The sequence below is a fragment of the Gymnodraco acuticeps genome, unplaced genomic scaffold (genome assembly GCF_902827175.1).
Source record: "Gymnodraco acuticeps unplaced genomic scaffold, fGymAcu1.1, whole genome shotgun sequence".
In the NCBI taxonomy this organism is placed as follows: domain Eukaryota; kingdom Metazoa; phylum Chordata; class Actinopteri; order Perciformes; family Bathydraconidae; genus Gymnodraco; species Gymnodraco acuticeps.
Window position 1 is genome coordinate 2,469,719 of NW_022992250.1, and position 17,452 is coordinate 2,487,170.

At 39.7% G+C, this 17,452-nt stretch overlaps 2 protein-coding genes across 3 annotated transcripts in view; one reads left to right on the forward strand and one right to left on the reverse strand.

The window, feature by feature from the left end:
* Positions 1 to 697: 697 nt before the first annotated feature.
* Positions 698 to 13,685, reverse strand: LOC117540110 (sodium- and chloride-dependent GABA transporter 2-like). Its single transcript, XM_034206606.1, has 14 exons — positions 13,496 to 13,685; positions 13,230 to 13,364; positions 12,748 to 12,888; positions 12,354 to 12,441; positions 11,887 to 12,019; positions 8,518 to 8,652; positions 8,317 to 8,420; positions 7,566 to 7,690; positions 6,426 to 6,538; positions 6,210 to 6,344; positions 4,814 to 4,916; positions 4,526 to 4,626; positions 4,154 to 4,324; positions 698 to 820 (listed from the first exon to the last, which is right to left on the reverse strand). Exons 1-14 carry the CDS (start codon positions 13,683 to 13,685, stop codon positions 698 to 700), a joined length of 1,797 nt encoding a protein of 598 aa, XP_034062497.1.
* A 2,121-nt stretch (positions 13,686 to 15,806) lies between these two features.
* jakmip2 (janus kinase and microtubule interacting protein 2) overlaps positions 15,807 to 17,452 on the forward strand; it is a 32,289-nt gene continuing 30,643 nt past the window's right edge. For both annotated transcript variants that reach the window (XM_034206604.1, XM_034206605.1), the window contains exon 1: positions 15,807 to 15,952. The gene's annotated coding sequence lies outside the window, so the exon portion shown is untranslated. The remainder of the gene's footprint in view (positions 15,953 to 17,452) is intronic.

Here is a 17,452-nt window from a genome sequence, read left to right on the forward strand (position 1 = left end):
CGGAAAACCAAATTGCTGTGAAGTATTTCCTGTATTTTTGGAGTATTGATTACAGCGTTTGGAATGTGTTAAATGAAAAGTCATGAAAGAGTTAAGGAGGAGAAAAGGCGTGTTTAAATATATATTGAATGTACAATGTCTGTATCCTCTGATATGCGTAACAACGGACATTAAAACGTTGGAGAGCCGGCCCGCAGGGAGGAGCCAGGAGAGGATATATAAACAACCGGACCTGAGGGGTACGGCCTCTTTCTCTGCTAACGAGAGCCAGATGCACAGCTGTATTTCTGTTGGACAATATCCTGTTTGTGACTTTACCGCACCTTTTTTATTAATTAAAGTACCAAATTTGAACCTCCAGAGACTCCATTTAGTCTCCTTTTTAAGCTTCTCTTTCCTGGACGCGAGAATAAGAACACAGTTAACAATGTCAATAGTGAAGCCAAACAGAATCAATATTTACCAAATGAAATAATTCATTATCCATGCAAAATGATCAGTTACTCAAAATGTTACAACTCTGCATTACTTAACATGAAAACTTGTCATCAAAGTTATTCACCTTACTTAGGAGTAGCATATGTCATTGTTTTGGATGGTTTAAGTATACAAAAACAAGAGCAAAAACCCACCCTCTGAGAAATGTTTAGGAATGACTTAAAAAATAACATTACTCATGAAAAACCTCTGTCAAGGCTCACTTAGTAAGTTCCCCATTTGGGAATAAGGGCTTCAGCTCCACGCTGGTAGTGGTTCCAAGCATCGGAAGACTTATTTGGTCCAAGGTGAGATCCATAGGCTTGCAGAGATTTAAGAATCGCTGAGGGGGAAAAAGACATTCAAGATAAAAGTGAAATTCAGTTCAGATGCCGAGGATACATTTTTTTGCATTCTTTATTCATTTGTGCAAACCATGAGAGATTATTTGCACTATTCATGTCACGGTCTGTCTGTGTTGTGTTTAGTTTGTCTCTGGTTTCCTGTTTTATTTTGTGTGTGTGTTCACCCCCTGTCTTGTCTGTTGATTCCTGTCTCTGTGTTTGCCCTCCTGTGTCTGATTTCCTGATTGTGTTCACTTGGTGCCCCTGTGTTTTCTCCTCCCTCCTCACCTGTCTCTTGTTTCTTTGATTAGTCCTGTGTGCATTTAGGTTCGTTTTTTCCTGTTAGTCTTTGTGAGATCCTTATTTGTCTTGACTGTGTTCACTGGGAAGAGTTCTGTTGTTACATTAGCCTTGAAATAAAGGTATTTTCTGTTTAAATCTGCATTTGGGTCCTACCTGCTTCACTCAACCCTGACAAGTCACCTCTATTTATTTTGTATCTACCAATGCAATCAACTCGCTACCACACAGTATATTCTACAATGTTCTTTTTTATTTGATTAATAACTTGCTTGTTTTCCCTGAATGTGTACTTATGTACATTAAAAAAAATAAAAACGATGTGCACACCTTTTAATCTAATAGTGGGAGATTTGTATCTTTCGTCTCTAGCTAAACTGCTGTACATTTCCCCTCTGTGGGATGAATAATGGAATTGTGTTTCTGTATGATTTGTAAAGTCCAATTATTGTTCAAATACAAATGAAAAAAGTCCAAAACAAACAATGATGTTGACTTCAATGTCACTCATTCCCTACCTCTTAGTTGCAATATTTATTTACCCAAAACAACTAGACAGTTTTTAGCAAGTTGTTAAACTCGAGAAATAATAAATAATACGGTGGGAATATTTTCCTACTGTATTTGTGTAATGAAGTGGGAATATTTTCGTAATGTATTTGGGATAAACACAAAAATGTCATTGTCACCTAGTACTACGTGGCTAAATAATGCCAAGACCAGATTTAACGGGACGTCTTTCAGAGCGTGGCGTTGCTGACGTCGTACGGTAAGCGTCTTTCGTCATTTCCGGTTTCACTGTTTTTGTGTTGCTGCTACTGTAGTATACTGTGTAGCTGCATAGTCTTTACTAAATTAATCTTGTTATATCCTTGAAGACAACCGATATAACTACGAGAATTATATCTACATATCATCCAGTACTGCTGCTCAAACACAAGACCTGGGGCCTATACTACGAAGCTGGCTCAACCTAACCTGGATATGTTTGAGTTAGCCGGTTGGCCTAATTAAAAACATACGCGCTCTCGCTAAACTGTACTACGACGCTGGTTATCAAGTGGATCGCTCAAGCCAGCCGTTTCCTATCTAGTTAGGTGCGCGTTCACATGAAAGGGGTGGTATTTGGAGCATTCGACCAATCACAAACATGGAGAAGCGTACTGACAGCGCAGCGTCATACTTCCTGAATGAAAAGTGAACTTTAATACTAGTCAAAAATGAAGAAGTTAAACTTTAAACATCCATGACTTAAACACTTTATCCAGGATAAAAGCCACATAGCTGCACCTGCAAGGTGAATACAGCTGGCAAAAAAAAAAGCGTTTGAATGCGTACATTAACAGGTTTATGATATCACTGCCCCGTCTAAAACACGATCTGACTTTAATTACATTTGTCTCGAGTGTTTCGTCAACTGAATGTGTTGCTTAAAATAATACTTCTGCATACGCGGCCACTCTAGTCAATGGGTGCTATTCCACCAGACACGCTGCGCCGCGCTGCGCCGCGGCTCGAAGCGTCCCAGAAGCCTGCAACCTAACCCCCTAATCGCACCAGGAGCGTCTGCGCTGCGGCTGCGCCGCGCTGCGACCTCCTCCTGCGTCCTAACCCGCCAGGCGCGTTTCAAAACGTTGCGGAAGCGGAGCGTCTTGTGTGCAGCCTCGCAGTTGTTGGATGAACATTCCACTTCCTGCCTGCGCTGCGTCAAAAATAGGATTCATCCTATATTTTAGAAATTCCTTGCGGCGAGGAGCTTCTGGGACGCTTCGAGCTGCGGCGCAGCGCGGCGCAGCGTGTCTGGTGGAATAGCACCCATTGACTAGAGTGGCCGCGATCGCTAAAAACGCCGCAGCCGCAGCGCAACGCAGCGCAGACACTCCTGGTGGGATTAGGGGGTAACCTGGTCCCGACCATGTTAGCCGCTAAGCATAAGTTACCATGGAGATCTAGCCTGCTAAAAAGAAAACCAGCTTCGTAGGACCGGAAAGCCAGAGTTTTCCCTGAATTTAGCCGGCTAAGCGAAAATCCTGCTTCGTAGTATACCCCCCTGTCCTTCTACTAGCGAAAACACTAATGTTTACATTTTCATTTAATCTATGCTAAAGTTAGCCACTGTAGTTTAGCAGCCAGCTATGGATGTCCCCCTCTCCTTTTTCTGTTGTCTTTATGGCTCTCTGCTGAATGCGTGTCATGTTTGGCTATATCTCTGCCTCGCTTGTTGGCAATGATATATATGTATTAAATGAAGTTTATTTGCAGGGTGAGTTTTAGAACCGTAGAATCAGTGCTCTGTATCATGGCTACTGTAGCTGTTAGCTATCCCCCATTGGCCGGTGGATGCACACCGTATACTTGTCAGTAGGATTCATTGTTGCTCTTAAATGTTTTTAATGGGATACATTTAAAGTGAAAACCTAGAATATAACCAGATTTAAATCTGGGGGAATAAGTATTCAGGTCTTGTAAAAGTAGCAATTCCACCTTATAAAATGTATCTGATACTCCGATCTACTTAAAATAAAATAAAAATAACATGCAAAATGTTCCAAATCTGAATAATAACTATTACATAATCAAATTGTAATTACTGATTCAATAATATAGCCCTTTAGTGTTGCAGCTGGTAAAGTGGAGCTAATCTACCACCTTAATCTGTTTAATATTACTTATAATTACTGGTTGATAATGATCTGTATTATTAATCTGAATGTGCAAAGGTAATGCAAGTCTGTGAAAGATCAAATGTATCTCTAGTACAGTGATATAATCCCATGTTTGTTTTTGTTTTGCGTACTGTTTATCAAGAGAAATCCTGCAGATTCTCTAGGGATCATATTTTACACAAAGGTGTCCAGACAACCTTTTAACAAATCATAACTTTAACACTAACTGCACACATGCACAAAATGATTCAAATCTATATCAGAGGTTTAAAGTTTGACCTATCAATATCAGTGAGTCACTTTTTATTATTTTGAGAGCAAGATTTACCAGTACAATTTAGAGGAAAACAAGATAGTTATGCTTACCTGTCGAAGAGGGCCTTTTTCATGCATCATTTTGTATAACATAAAGAGTGGGATGAGGGAGAGGGACACGCTGGCAATGACCCATCCCAAGATGTTAGCCCAGAATGGATAAACATAAGTGTTATTGAACCTCAGCGGTGTGTATTTCACGATAGAGAAGATGAAGGTGCCCTGTGGTTAGAGGAGACAAAGGGGATTACTATCAGAGCCTGTTATAAGTGGTTTACATTCACTAAATAGCTTTTTTGTGTTTACATTTTCATCTCTTATGAATGTACACAATTGTGTCATACCATACATCAAATGGAAATGATCATGAGAAGTATAACAACATGGAAGAAACATCAATGTATGAATGGACAAAACTCTTACAAAACAAAATAAGGGAGTGATGTAGCGCCAGCAGTACTTCATCAATGGGAATGGACGATACCCTATCATGTCTGTGATGTTGCCATAAAAACGGTCTGCACCTTTTTAGAGAAAACAAAATATATTTGAAAGTTCAATATTGTCTTTGATTATGCTTTAAGTTATCATCAAATGTACATAATGTTGTTTACCCTGTTGAAATAAGTTGTAATACAAGTTTTCATAATATGAAAAGGATATACATTTTTGCGTGAATTGTTTGATTTATTTGTGTTGTCTTTGACTCACCATAGACCCAGGCAATACTGACAGACTGGCAGAAGGAGAGGAGCAGCAGGGTAGTGCCGCTGCAGACATGATGGTCCAACAGCTGGAGCAGGTACATGCCTCCCTAAATACAAGGACAAAACAACTTCAAATAAACTATATTCCCAAAAGTTTCTTACGACATAATCAGTGTATATTACCCAAGGTTCTTTAAAGTAAAAAAGTGAAAATCACTATGGGAATGAGCTTCAAGATTAAAAAATATTTCAGTTTTCTTAATGTTTCATGTTGCTAATTTATGTCTTTGACCCACTTTTATACAGTTGGATGTTCTGATGTTTCACCTGGTTGCAATTAATATATGTTATCAGTTTTTTAATACATTCTTTTTAGTTATGATAAAGTGAAGGGACTGTAATTCAACTTTTCGTATGTTTGAACAGCATATTCTACTATTTCATGGAGTCTCTTGGAAAGCATTGGGAACCTGGTGGGCTCATAGCCATTTTTAGAGAAACAAGCTACTCATCGCCAGTTAATAGTATGAAAATAATTGCTTTTGTGTTTTAAATAGTGATTGCAAAAAGTAAATCTTACAAGTGTGAACAAGGGACTCTAGAGCCAGGTATGACTTGTGGTTGGAATACATGGCAAACACATTACATCTGGAGAGATTGAGATGTTATATTGAAGATAGAGGAGGTTCGTTGAATAAGATCTGGGACGCTGTCTTGTAATGTTTTCAGGGTGGGAAGGACATCCAAGGTATAGCAGCTGAAAGTGTATATATTTCTTTATTTTCACTATGGTTGTACGCTTTAATATTTTCATACTGCTTTTATTTAATTGGTGTTTATTTTCTTGTTTTTATCCATGCAACTCTCAAAAAGAACATATCGATGAAAAAAAGGCTCTCCTGCAAGCCTAGAGCAACAGAGGGAGGTTTGACTGCATCTGAATGCCAATTTGTCTTTTTCTGTTTGCAGTTGTGCAGTACCTTTTAGGGTTCTTGCTTATGACATAAACATGAAGGCTTTCCAGTCCTGGAAGTAATCAACATCACTTTATGTTCGATGTTGGATTGACTTAATTAATCAAGAAGGTTGTGTTTCATTGTCAGTTGTTATCTGTATTATGCAATACTACTGGCATGTTTACATACATATTGATGAAAGTGTGTGCATTTGCCAAGGTATAACCATAGAGGGTAAAACACATTAAATGTTGTAGTACATCTGAATCACATTTTCCATAGGGCATTTGGCTTTGGTGGAGGTGGCCTTGTAGTTAGTTTAAAGTCCCTTTCATACACAGCTCTCTGTGCTTTGATGTACCATTTTACCAGTCTTCCAAGCATTTTAAGTGTAGCATACATAATACTAAAGCTAACTGTTTGCATGGACTTTACTATACAAACCTCAGTGACTAGGGAGAGTCCCATTATGCAGCAGGTACTGCAGATAGCCAACAGAACCAGCTCACGTCTGTAGCCTCGGCGCAGGGCAGGGAACAAATCCGTCAGTGACGTCATCAGACACTCCAGACCAACAAACTGGAAGAAAGTAGTGAGAGTCAGACCTTTGTTTATTAATTAAATCCTACATTTATTTATTCAGAGAGGTTTGGCGGGTACCTGACTGTCCAATCCGAGCAGAATGATCATGAGGAAGAAACACACCGACCACACCTGAGGCATGGGCATCATGGCTACAGCACGTGGATAGACAATGAATGCCAACCCTGGACCTACACACACATCATGTAACAACATATAACAGAAACATAAATCAAAGGCAATGGGCAAACATTTTGCTTAGTTGTATTTTCATATAATACATTTAGAGCAATACCAAAGTATTAGACATACATTACGATGATGATTGCACATGGCATTTCATCCAGTAGTTGAGATCTATTTAAGAATGCCTCATCATCCAATGTTGTCAAAATAGGACAAACAGGAAACAACCCTTTATTACTTGCAATGTTCCAACATTGTCGTATTGTAGTAAAAAAAAGTTTACAGAATTAAATGTACAGTATGTCTTCTTTTTCATAGTCACTGAGTGAAAAGACTCACTTGCTTTTAAAAACCTCCCTTAGTTATAATCAAATTCAGCACAGGCTGGTTAAATATATAGAAAAGGGTTCTACGACAGATCATTTTGGTGTGTTATGTATTTGCAGCACAAACAAACAGCGTATAGCTTTTATAAATTAGCTGAATCTATTGGATTAATGGTCATTTTGGATTTTATATTAATGCAACTGCCAGCATTGATGCATTTGCAGGCTCTTTGTTGACATTTCTGGAGTTGTTTTCACCAAGTGGGAGGTATTGTGTGGGCCCAAACTTCCCAGTGTTCCAGAGCCACAAAGCCAGTCAAAGTAGCCAAGTTTCATCGAGAAAAACTGTGTGTTAAGTATTTTGGAATTGACGTCTGATTTGTAATGCCGTTGAGCTGCAAATGTAACCTCTTCCGTTAGAAATGTGAGCAAATAAGACCTGTGTATGCAGTTATAGTTCAGAGAAGTTGTCAAAAAATGTAAGAACAAAAGATGACAAACGTAAGCCTCTTAGGTTAGAAAGATACAAGGATAAGGAAACGCTACATAAATTGGCACATTTTCCCACACAGGGAGAGTTTAAGCAGGGAAAGTTTCTGGCAATTTAAACTATGAACTCTGCCAACAAGGTGAGCAGTTAATGTGATATACCAGTTTTTCACTCTACTGCTCAATATCAAGTGAAATGAGAGAAGTCAGTACTTGCCTGATTGAGCTACTTCAGAAATATCCACTCCTTGCTCGTTGGTCATGAAACCCAAAACAGAGAAAATGGCGAAGCCTGACACAATGCTGGTGGCACTGTTCAGTAGACACAAGTAAAAACAGTCCCTGAAAAGAAAATGAGCACAGTTTTAAAAATGTGTAATGAGTAAAGATATTTGATACACAAGGATATTTAGAACATATTGGCATTGCAGCATTACATTGTGCTCAACTCTCTTTTCAAGTTAGATTGACGGTGTTCCTGCACAACCTAATTCCTAGTCATTATTAGAAGTTCTAGACTTACTTTTGGAAATTATGTCCTAAAGGGATTTTACATGTAAACACTTGGAAGTTGTACAGTCTATTTCTGCTGTTTTTGGTGTGGGGGTGTTGTAATGTGTATTTGTATGCTGCTTGAACATAGTAAAGTATAATATATTTATTTTTCTATGGCTGGTCATTTCTGACCAGGAACACCATACATAACGTTTGAATTACCCTATTAATATTCAGTTTAAGTGGTACTCCCTCTTTTTATATGTTCAAGTTCCACAGTGTGGCAGAATACATAAAGCCTAAAATCAGTCAGATTAATTATATTTATGACAAGAGAAAGTTGTGATTGGCCAACTTCGGGAACCTTAAACTGACACAAATCAAATACTTTTGCGGAAAAATTATATAAAGAACAAGAAACACTACATTTAAAAGAAAAATAATAATAATCATTTTGATAGGTCAGGCCATACTTGTAACAGTCGTTATTGAAGGTGTTGTAACTCCCAAGAGAAGTTAGGAATCCAAGGCCGATGGCATAGGAGAAGAATATCTGAGTTCCAGCATCCATCCACACCTGAATGCAAATATATGTGTGAAAAATATATATATGTGTATGGTTATGACTCTGTGTAAAGGAAAGTGGTTCTGCTCTAAAGAGCACATGGGTTTACCTGGGGATCTGAGAGGCGGGAGATGTCAGGGTAGAGGTAGTAAATGATCCCGTCCATCGCCCCCGGGAGGGTGACACCACGGATGAGCAGAACAAACAGCATAATGAAGGGGAAGGTAGCTGTAAAGAAAGCCGCCTGAAGAGAAACAAAGACATTTATTGGCAGCTTGCACCAATATGTAATAGATCAGTCCATGAATCGACCAATCAATGAAACGACTGATTGTTTTAGCAGTTATTCAAGATTCAAGATTCAAGGCTTTTATTGTCATATGTATATAGCTGCAGTGTAGTTATGACTTATGGGAAAACAATAACTTCCACATATTAATTAACAGTAGCTTAAACATGCTAATTGGGTAACAGGCGGCTATAACCTATATCTTTATTATGTAGCATCAGATTTAACACCTTCATCATCTAATAGAAATAAATGTACAGTTGGATTACTGCTCTTAGCTGCAGCCACTGTAATATGTTTTATCCATGTGTGATACCTTAAACTGGACACGGGTCAGATTAAAGTGAACCTGTGTATTAGACACACCAAGTCCTAACTACCAGGTATTGCACCACCAAGGCACATAGAGGGTTCCCTAAGCCTTATCTGTGATATTTACTCACCCACCGTTTGCCCTGATAACCATTTAAACTTACATTGTTTTAGACCACTTTCTTATCCCTTCTGTCGGCTAGAGGAAACCCTACGTACGCCTAACCTGTCTTGTTATTCATCCTTGTGGGAATCTGTATTGTCTATGTTTCTCCCCTAGACCTAACCATTATAACTACTAAACCTTAAACGTTACTTTAACCACAACTCAAATGTTACCCTTGAACAACTTGTATCCCTAAAATAAACTTGTCAGCTAATATCATTCAGCTAAATATCTCGAAAAGACGATTTGCATGCTCTATTAAGATGCCAAACTAAAGTGACTACTGCCAATAACCACTTCTAAGCTTAACACCCAGCTGAGATGTAAACAGTAAATAAGAGCATGGATTAAATCTCAGTCTGGGATTTAGAGCAAAGCAAATATGTGGGTATAATGGCCGACAGATAGTAAGAGCAAATCCCTTAAGCTAAACATTTCTGTTGGACGTCAACAGTGTGGAGTATAATGGACTCCTCAGACCCTTCCTGTATTTCTAATCTTCTCAGATATCTGATAAACGAAGTTGCAGCCTTTGACCAAAACCCACCTCATAAAGTCTCATTTGTATTGCGCTGCTTAGGGCCTGAAAATCACTCTTGAGTCTGCCTCCCTAATGGAACAAATAAGCCTTTTGTAGACCCTACCAGGAGTTAGTTTCCCCAGAAAAAAAAAACATCTCCCTATTTCAAAAGCTCACAGGGTCACCGGTCAAAGGGTCAATGGGCCATCGACTCCTCACCCCTAACTTTAATTAGCATTACTACGGTGGGTAATATCACTTGTAAAAAAAACTGCTGATGTAAAACGCTGCTTTTAAATATCCTATAAATCTTGAGCACATCAGGTAATACATGTTTCCATATACACTGAACAAAAATATAAATGCAACACTTTTGTTTTTGCTCCCATTTTTCATGAGATGAACTCAAAGATCTAAAACATTTTCTATATACACAAAATAACCATTTATCTCAAATATTGTTCACAAATCTGAAAAAATCTGTGATAGTGAGCACTTCTCCTTTGCCGAGATAATCCATCCCACCTCACAGGTGTGGCATATCAAGATGCTGATTAGACAGCATGATTATTGCACAGGTGTGCCTTAGGCTGGCCACAATAAAAGGCCACTCTGAAACGTGCGTCTAGGGGGGTCCGAAAACCAGTCAGTATCTGGTGTGACCACCATTTGCCTCACGCAGTGCAACACATCTCCTTCGCATAGAGTTGATCAGGTTGTTGATTGTGGCCTGTGGAATGTTGGTCCACTCCTCTTCAATGGCTGTGCGAAGTTGCTGGATATTGGCAGGAACTGGAACACGCTGTCGTATACGCCGATCCAGAGCATCCCAAACATGCTCAATGGGTGACATGTCCGGTGAGTATGCTGGCCATGCAAGAACTGGGATGTTTTCAGCCTCCAGGAATTGTGTACAGATCCTTGCAACATGGGGCCGTGCATTATCATGCTGCAACATGAGGTGATGGTCGTGGATGAATGGCACAACAATGGACCTCAGGATCTCGTCACGGTATCTCTGTGCATTCACAATGCCATCAATAAAATGCACCTGTGTTCGTCGTCCATAACATACGCCTGCCCATACCATAACCCCACCACCACCATGGGCCACTCGATTCACAACATTGACATCAGAAAACCGCTCACCCACACGACGCCACACACGCTGTCTGCCATCTGCCCTGAACAGTGAAAACCGGGATTCATGAAGAGAACACCTCTCCAACGTGCCAGACGCCATCGAATGTGAGCACTTGCCCACTCAAGTCTGTTACGACGACGAACCGGAGTCAGGTCGAGACCCCGATGAAGACGACGAGCATGCAGATGAGCTTCCCTGAGACGGTTTCTGACAGTTTGTGCAGACATTATTTGGTTATGCAAACCGATTGTTGCAGCAGCTGTCCGAGTGGCTGGTCTCAGACGATCTTGGAGGTGAACATGCTGGATGTGGAGGTCCTGGGCTGGTGTGGTTACACGTGGTCTGCGGTTGTGAGGCCGGTTGGATGTACTGCCAAATTCTCTGAAACGCCTTTGGAGATGGCTTATGGTAGAGAAATGAACATTCAATTCACGGGCAACAGCTCTGGTGGACATTCCTGCTGTCAGCATGCCAATTGCACGCTCCCTCAAAACTTGCGACATCTGTGGCATTGTGCTGTGTGATAAAACTGAAGAAATGGTTATTTTGTGTATATAGAAAATGTTTTAGATCTTTGAGTTCATCTCATGAAAAATGGGAGCAAAAACAAAAGTGTTGCATTTATATTTTTGTTCAGTGTAATATAAGTGTCATGTGGTAGTGTGATGGTGGAATTCCAATTCATAAACTTAGTATATCAGTACACCCGTCACTGTAAACAACCAAAACAGTACATGTTGTGAAGCCAGTGAGGGATACTGTCCATGTTTTTGTATTAGGTACTCCACTTTTTTTGTGGAAAATGGTCTAAGTGAGTTAGAGTGAACTCAAATGTAGGTTAAAAAATAATTGTTGCCTATTTACACTAGTATTTACAATGAATATATACAGTACCTGCTGTATATAAACTGGATGAATAGATGTCGGTTTGAATAATACTGTATCTTTAAAATAACTTTTTTAACATTTTGAAAACTAACAAAATCATTGAAACTTTATTTGGACCTGCATTTTTCTTCAAGAATGTTAAGTGTTTGACCAGCTAACCTTTCCTGTTGACTTGATTCCTTTCCAAACGCAAAAGTAGCAGAGGACCCATGTCAGGATGAGACAAAAGACCAGTTCCCACCTCAAGCTACCGACGTCCTCAATACCACTGGAGATTTTCAAAACCCGGTGCCTGGACAGAGAAGGGGATTAATGCTGGGGGTTAGAGAGGTGGGAGTGGAGAGGGGGCACCAAAGGTTAATGTTAAAGCACTTTAATGGGATAGGGTGTCCTTCCAGTTGAAACAACGTGATAATAAACTCTCTAGTGAGCTTGTAGTGGATGGAAAAAGATGCAGTGTATTATCTGTTGCTCTTCTAGGAGAAAACTTGATGCAGTGCCATGTTGGCTGCCCTGCATGCTATAACGTTCTGCATGCTGGTACCATTGTTTCTCCCTGTCACTCCAGTGGTGGTAATATAAGGGGAGGGAATGCAATTCAATGTGTGAGTTGACTTCATGCTTACTGCCAGAACTCCATAACAGGAAGAGTGGTATTCAGTCTTGATGCCATGCTGAGACTCACATTGGGATGGGAGGGATCCAGACAAGACTCTGGGGAAACAAAACAATGTAAAAATCCACATTTTCAATAGTGCATCAAACCGAGATAACAACATATTTTCATAAACTTTGCATTACTTCCATAAAGCAAAAAAAGAGAGATTCTATTAAGAGAAATAAAATGTTCTATATTTTTGCTTGATATCCTTTGTGTTGCACATTACACAAACACTTTTATTTTAACAATATTGCAGTGAAATCCGTAATCAAATAAGTATATATTAACTTAAAATACATTATTCATACTCAATATCTACAGGCTTCCGAAGCCCTCTCCAACAGTTTGAAGACAGGTACCTGTGTTCCACTCGTGTCCACATGTGGCCCAAGGCAAATCCGCACTGAATGATGAGAACAGGTAAAAGAACGCCCATGCAATGATGACAATATAAGAGGTTGCACTAAATAAAATGATTAAGTGACTGGCATAGCCCATGCCTGAAAAAAAGAAGGAGACAAATACAAGAGTGAGTGAGGGAGTGTGGCAAGCAGATAATAGTATCTTGTTGCACTCAACAACACTGTCTGTTCTGTACAGAGAGACCTGTGCAGAAAGTCAATAATAAGATCATCATTATGCATAGATAAATGACAAAGAATCTGCTCCAAAAAAATGAAATAGGCCCACGGTGACATAGCCAAAAGGATACACTTTGTGCGTAATTACGCGCACTGTTCACATCCAAAATATCCGGTGAAGAATATGACGAGTCACTTGACGAACACGAACACATTTGCACAGGAAATTCTACGGAAAATAAGAAATGTTAAGACATTACCTTGGAAAAGCGGACAAATCTTTCTCCAGCACGTTATACTCCCCTGGCTAGTGTATTGTCCTAAAGCAGTCTCAAGGAAGAATAACGGGATTCCGCATGTAAACATGAACAAGAAGTATGGGATGAAGAACACGCCTGCGAAAAAGAAAATTGCCTTTACTTCTTTATGCAGCGATGGGTAGATACAATTAGAAAATACTTAAAGAATCCTCCTAGATTTACATTTTCGCAAACTGAGAGCAACAGCTGTGTGAAAAGTAACTCACCTCCGCCGTTTCTGTAGCATAGGTAGGGAAACCTCCATACATTGCCAGGGCCGATGATCGCACCCATCACAGTCAGGAAAAACTCGGATTTGTTTCTCCAATTACCCCGTCCCTCATTATCTTTAGACGTCTGTGGGTGTCCGTTTGGCACCAACACTGTGTGGATGCCATTTTTTCCGTCCATGGCCATCTTTCGTCCTTTAACTCACTTAACCGTACGTTTCTCAAAGCCCATCTGCAGTGTAAGTAACTCCTAAACCCACATGCGAGTTTGGGCGTTCTTGCCAAATAACTCTGACACTAAGTGTTTCCGCCTGAACTGCGTGAAGTGATGTGATGCTCATGTAAAGTTGACGATGTGTTGTGGAATGATCTGTCCAGTTACTGAGAGTGCTGTTGGCTGTCACTCAAACTATTTATGCTGCAGATGCGTAGATGTATATTGGGAGGTGGGGCTATGGGTTGCAAGGTTGCAAGGTTTCAAACACATTGAAACACAGTGAAACAATGAGACGGGGAAAGCAGTCATTCCGGTCAATTTCAACAGGTAGATGAGATAGCGAAATTGGTCACATCCCATACTCAATGCAAAGCATCAATGTTACAAAACTATGCGTTTTGCAATAAAATTTAAGATTAAACGTATTCAGTGTTTTGCCTTACTTTGACCTTCAAGTCAGATAACACTGAAAACAAATGTGATTAGAATAACCTTGCAGAAAACACACTTCAAGGCTGAGAAGGAATAACGAAGCCTGAGTCTGCATGTAGCTATAATATACATTTGCTTCAGACGTTTTATGTACTAGTATTTATGAATGGCTTTCTTATTTGTGTAGAGAACTCAACAAATAAACCAGAAAACAATTCAGTGATCGAACATTAGGGGGCACTATCTCTCACTCAATGAGACAGTGGATGCACATTTGAATGTTTTATTTTATTTTTTAGAATAAGTCTTTGAACAAAGGACACCTGATCATTTCAATTCAATCAAACCATTTTTTGTGATAGGGCTTGGACTAATTGAGAGTACTGCTCTTTATTTTTTAATTGTCTTTCATACATGCAGGTTGTACAACGTCTTCTTTGCAGATATTATGTTGTATGGATTTGCAAACACATTTCATGTTTTGTACATGGAAAACAATAAACTGCCCACTGGGTCAATGTTGAAAATTGAAAAGGCAGAAACCGACAGAGATACCTCTGAGAAACAGTTAAATAACAATAGAAGAAATCACCAGTCATTGGTTTAAAAAACATAAAGCTTATAGCGTCGACATGAATGCAGATTTTAAGGTTCCCCTCCTCGTGTTTTGTGCAGATGTAAACATTGACAATGAGAAAGGAACAGTTACGGTTTCAGTGTCAATGATATGCCAATAACAACCTGAAACAAATAGGCATATTGCTTCAGCAAAGCCCTTCTTCAAACTTCACAGTATAAATATATTAGTCGAAGGTGAGCATTGTTAGAATAATATAACAAAATATCAGTTGAACATAAGATTGATTGACAAATGACTGTTTAAAAGTATTCAGTATAAGTATTATTATATTAGCATTTATACGCTCCTTTTACAGAACAAGATGAGATTAATACAAACTAAAATAAAACAGATAGTGTGTTCATAATACATTAAAACATGTTTTGCAATTCCAAGATAGTTTGCTGTTCTTAGATCCAAGGGGAGAATGTTTCATATTTAAGGGCCATAAAAAACAGGGTTAGAAATAGGCCGTAAAGTCACCGATGTTCGATTATTATTATTGTTATTCTGTTGTTGTTGTTGATGCTATTATTATTATTTGTATTGTTTTGAGACACTTTACTTGAGTATTTCCAGTTTATGCTATACTTTATAGCCTACTTCTTCTCCACATTCGTCTGACTGCTTCAGTTAGGCTATGTTAAAGATTCAGATTATCAGCTATTAAAAACTATGAATAAACTAATACACTATGACATAATATAGGTTAAGATATTCAGCAGCAGTATACAAAGTAATTAAAATAGCTCCACATTCACCTGCTGTTATGAAAACATTCATGCATCAATAGTCATAATCCAGTAATGTATACTGTATATTAGTGAAATTAGCTACTGCACAATAAGTAGCGTGGGAAGTAAAATGCCAATCTTGCAATGATACTTTTACGCAAGTATAAAGTCTGAGTAGTCTACTTCTTCCACCACAGGGTGTGTTTGTGGGTCTGTGCGGCGGCACTGGAGCCGGCGGAGCTGGAAACCAGTGAGCTCATCGCGGCTGCATGGAGAGGAGGGCGGGGCTCCCAGCATCATCACCACCGGCCATCACTGCTTCATTGTGGGGCTGCTGCTGATGCTGAGACCTTAGCGCACTCGATAGCGATTCCCCCCCCCTAAAAACAAAATGCCATGGACACGGTTTCACGCAGATTAAGACTCCTCACATGATGAGAATCGATTGCGAGGTAAGGTATGAACAGCTGTCTGTAAATACTGCCGTTGTTGGGTTTAAAACCGTCGGAACTGGGAGTTACTGGGACTAGCAGGCCTGTTGGATTGAGACAGGTTGATCATCTCAGCAGCGGTGTAAAATAGCATACGTTATTTTCATTTCACGCAGCCAAAAATGGACCACAGTGCACCAATAAATACCAGAATCGGGTAAAAAATATAAATGTCTTATTCGTGCATGTAGCTTCGGCTCAGCCTGCATGTCGGAAGTGGCATAGCTTGGCCTACACTAAGCAAACCCTCGAAGATGACGAGGATGGAGCTTGTGTGGGATTTTCACCACCATGTAGGGCCATCTAGCATACACACGACGGATGCCTCATCTCTGTTTGTGCGTGTAGCCCATTTCCGCGGCCGTTCTGATAGCCGTACTTGTTGTGCACTAAAGCCCACAGCTGATTGGGATTTTGCCTCAGGTTAAGCCAGATGCGCATTGGCTCCTATGGTTTGCATGATGTGCATTTCTCTGCTTGACAGGCCATCACACATTACTGGCCATAATTTGAAAGGATGCTGCAGTGATTTTGTAAGAGGATGCTAGTCCACAGTGGGCTGGCAGGGCCTCCAGACTGAGGGACCAGGTCTGCAGCCTGCAACTGCCTGAGGGTGTCACACTGGCCTGATTTAATACACACATCACCCCTGCTGGGAATTTGCATTTGTCACACTATTTATTTTGGGTCAGCACAGATGTAGGCTGGTGACTGCTCACATGCTAATAGTTTATAGATTGACTTGCAAAAGAGGGGTCGTTCAATAGTACACATTGATGGAGCAAAATAAAGCGAGAAGATAAAATAAACATAACCAGAAAAAAGTTAGATGAATCTCTTATTAAAGGGTCGTAATGTTTGGTACGAAAATTAAACTTACGGACAGGAAGTATGATTCATATGTGGCGATGATCTCTCTGCCATTTGGTCAGAGCTGTCGTAGTAACTTTGCCCTATAAATGTGTACCCACACTTGCTTTAGATTTTGGAATTTGACATTCAACTTCAAGTGGTTCTCTATAATGCTCAGGGCCAGACGAGGAATTTCTTTATTCCTGAAAATGAATATATTCACATAATGTAACTGCTCATCTTCCATCAGTGGATAATCGCATCCATGTCAAGATGTTACATGACAGACATTTGCTCTTTCCTGCTCTTTTTCCCGTATGAGTACAGCTCTGTTCGTACCTGGTGTTGATATGTTGACCTCATGCAGATAGATTAGAAGTATTTTCCTCTCTGGACTTAGAGGCAGTCAAACATTATCCAAAAACAAGCAGATGTCTGCTGCTTTATGATACTTTGAACCATATGTCACTACCGGAATCCAGACTCATTACACTTGAGTTGCTCATTGACAATGTCCATAAACACAAATGGTGTCAAATAGAACATCCCAGTTGTTCTGTGAGGTCAAAACAATATAAATCTTGTGGTTATTCAAAGTATATTCAACTT

Bases quoted from the DNA above. Each gene is read 5' to 3' on its own strand.
- LOC117540110 (XM_034206606.1), bottom strand. From the start codon at position 13,685: ATGGCCATGGACGGAAAAAATGGCATCCACACAGTGTTGGTGCCAAAC. The intron at 6,345-6,425 runs GTACCCGCCAAA...ACTTTCTTCCAG, and splicing joins TGCTCGGATTGGACAGTCAG to TTTGTTGGTCTGGAGTGTCT. The intron at 4,325-4,525 runs GTAAGAGTTTTG...CTCTAACCACAG, and splicing joins TCACTCCCTTATTTTGTTTT to GGCACCTTCATCTTCTCTAT.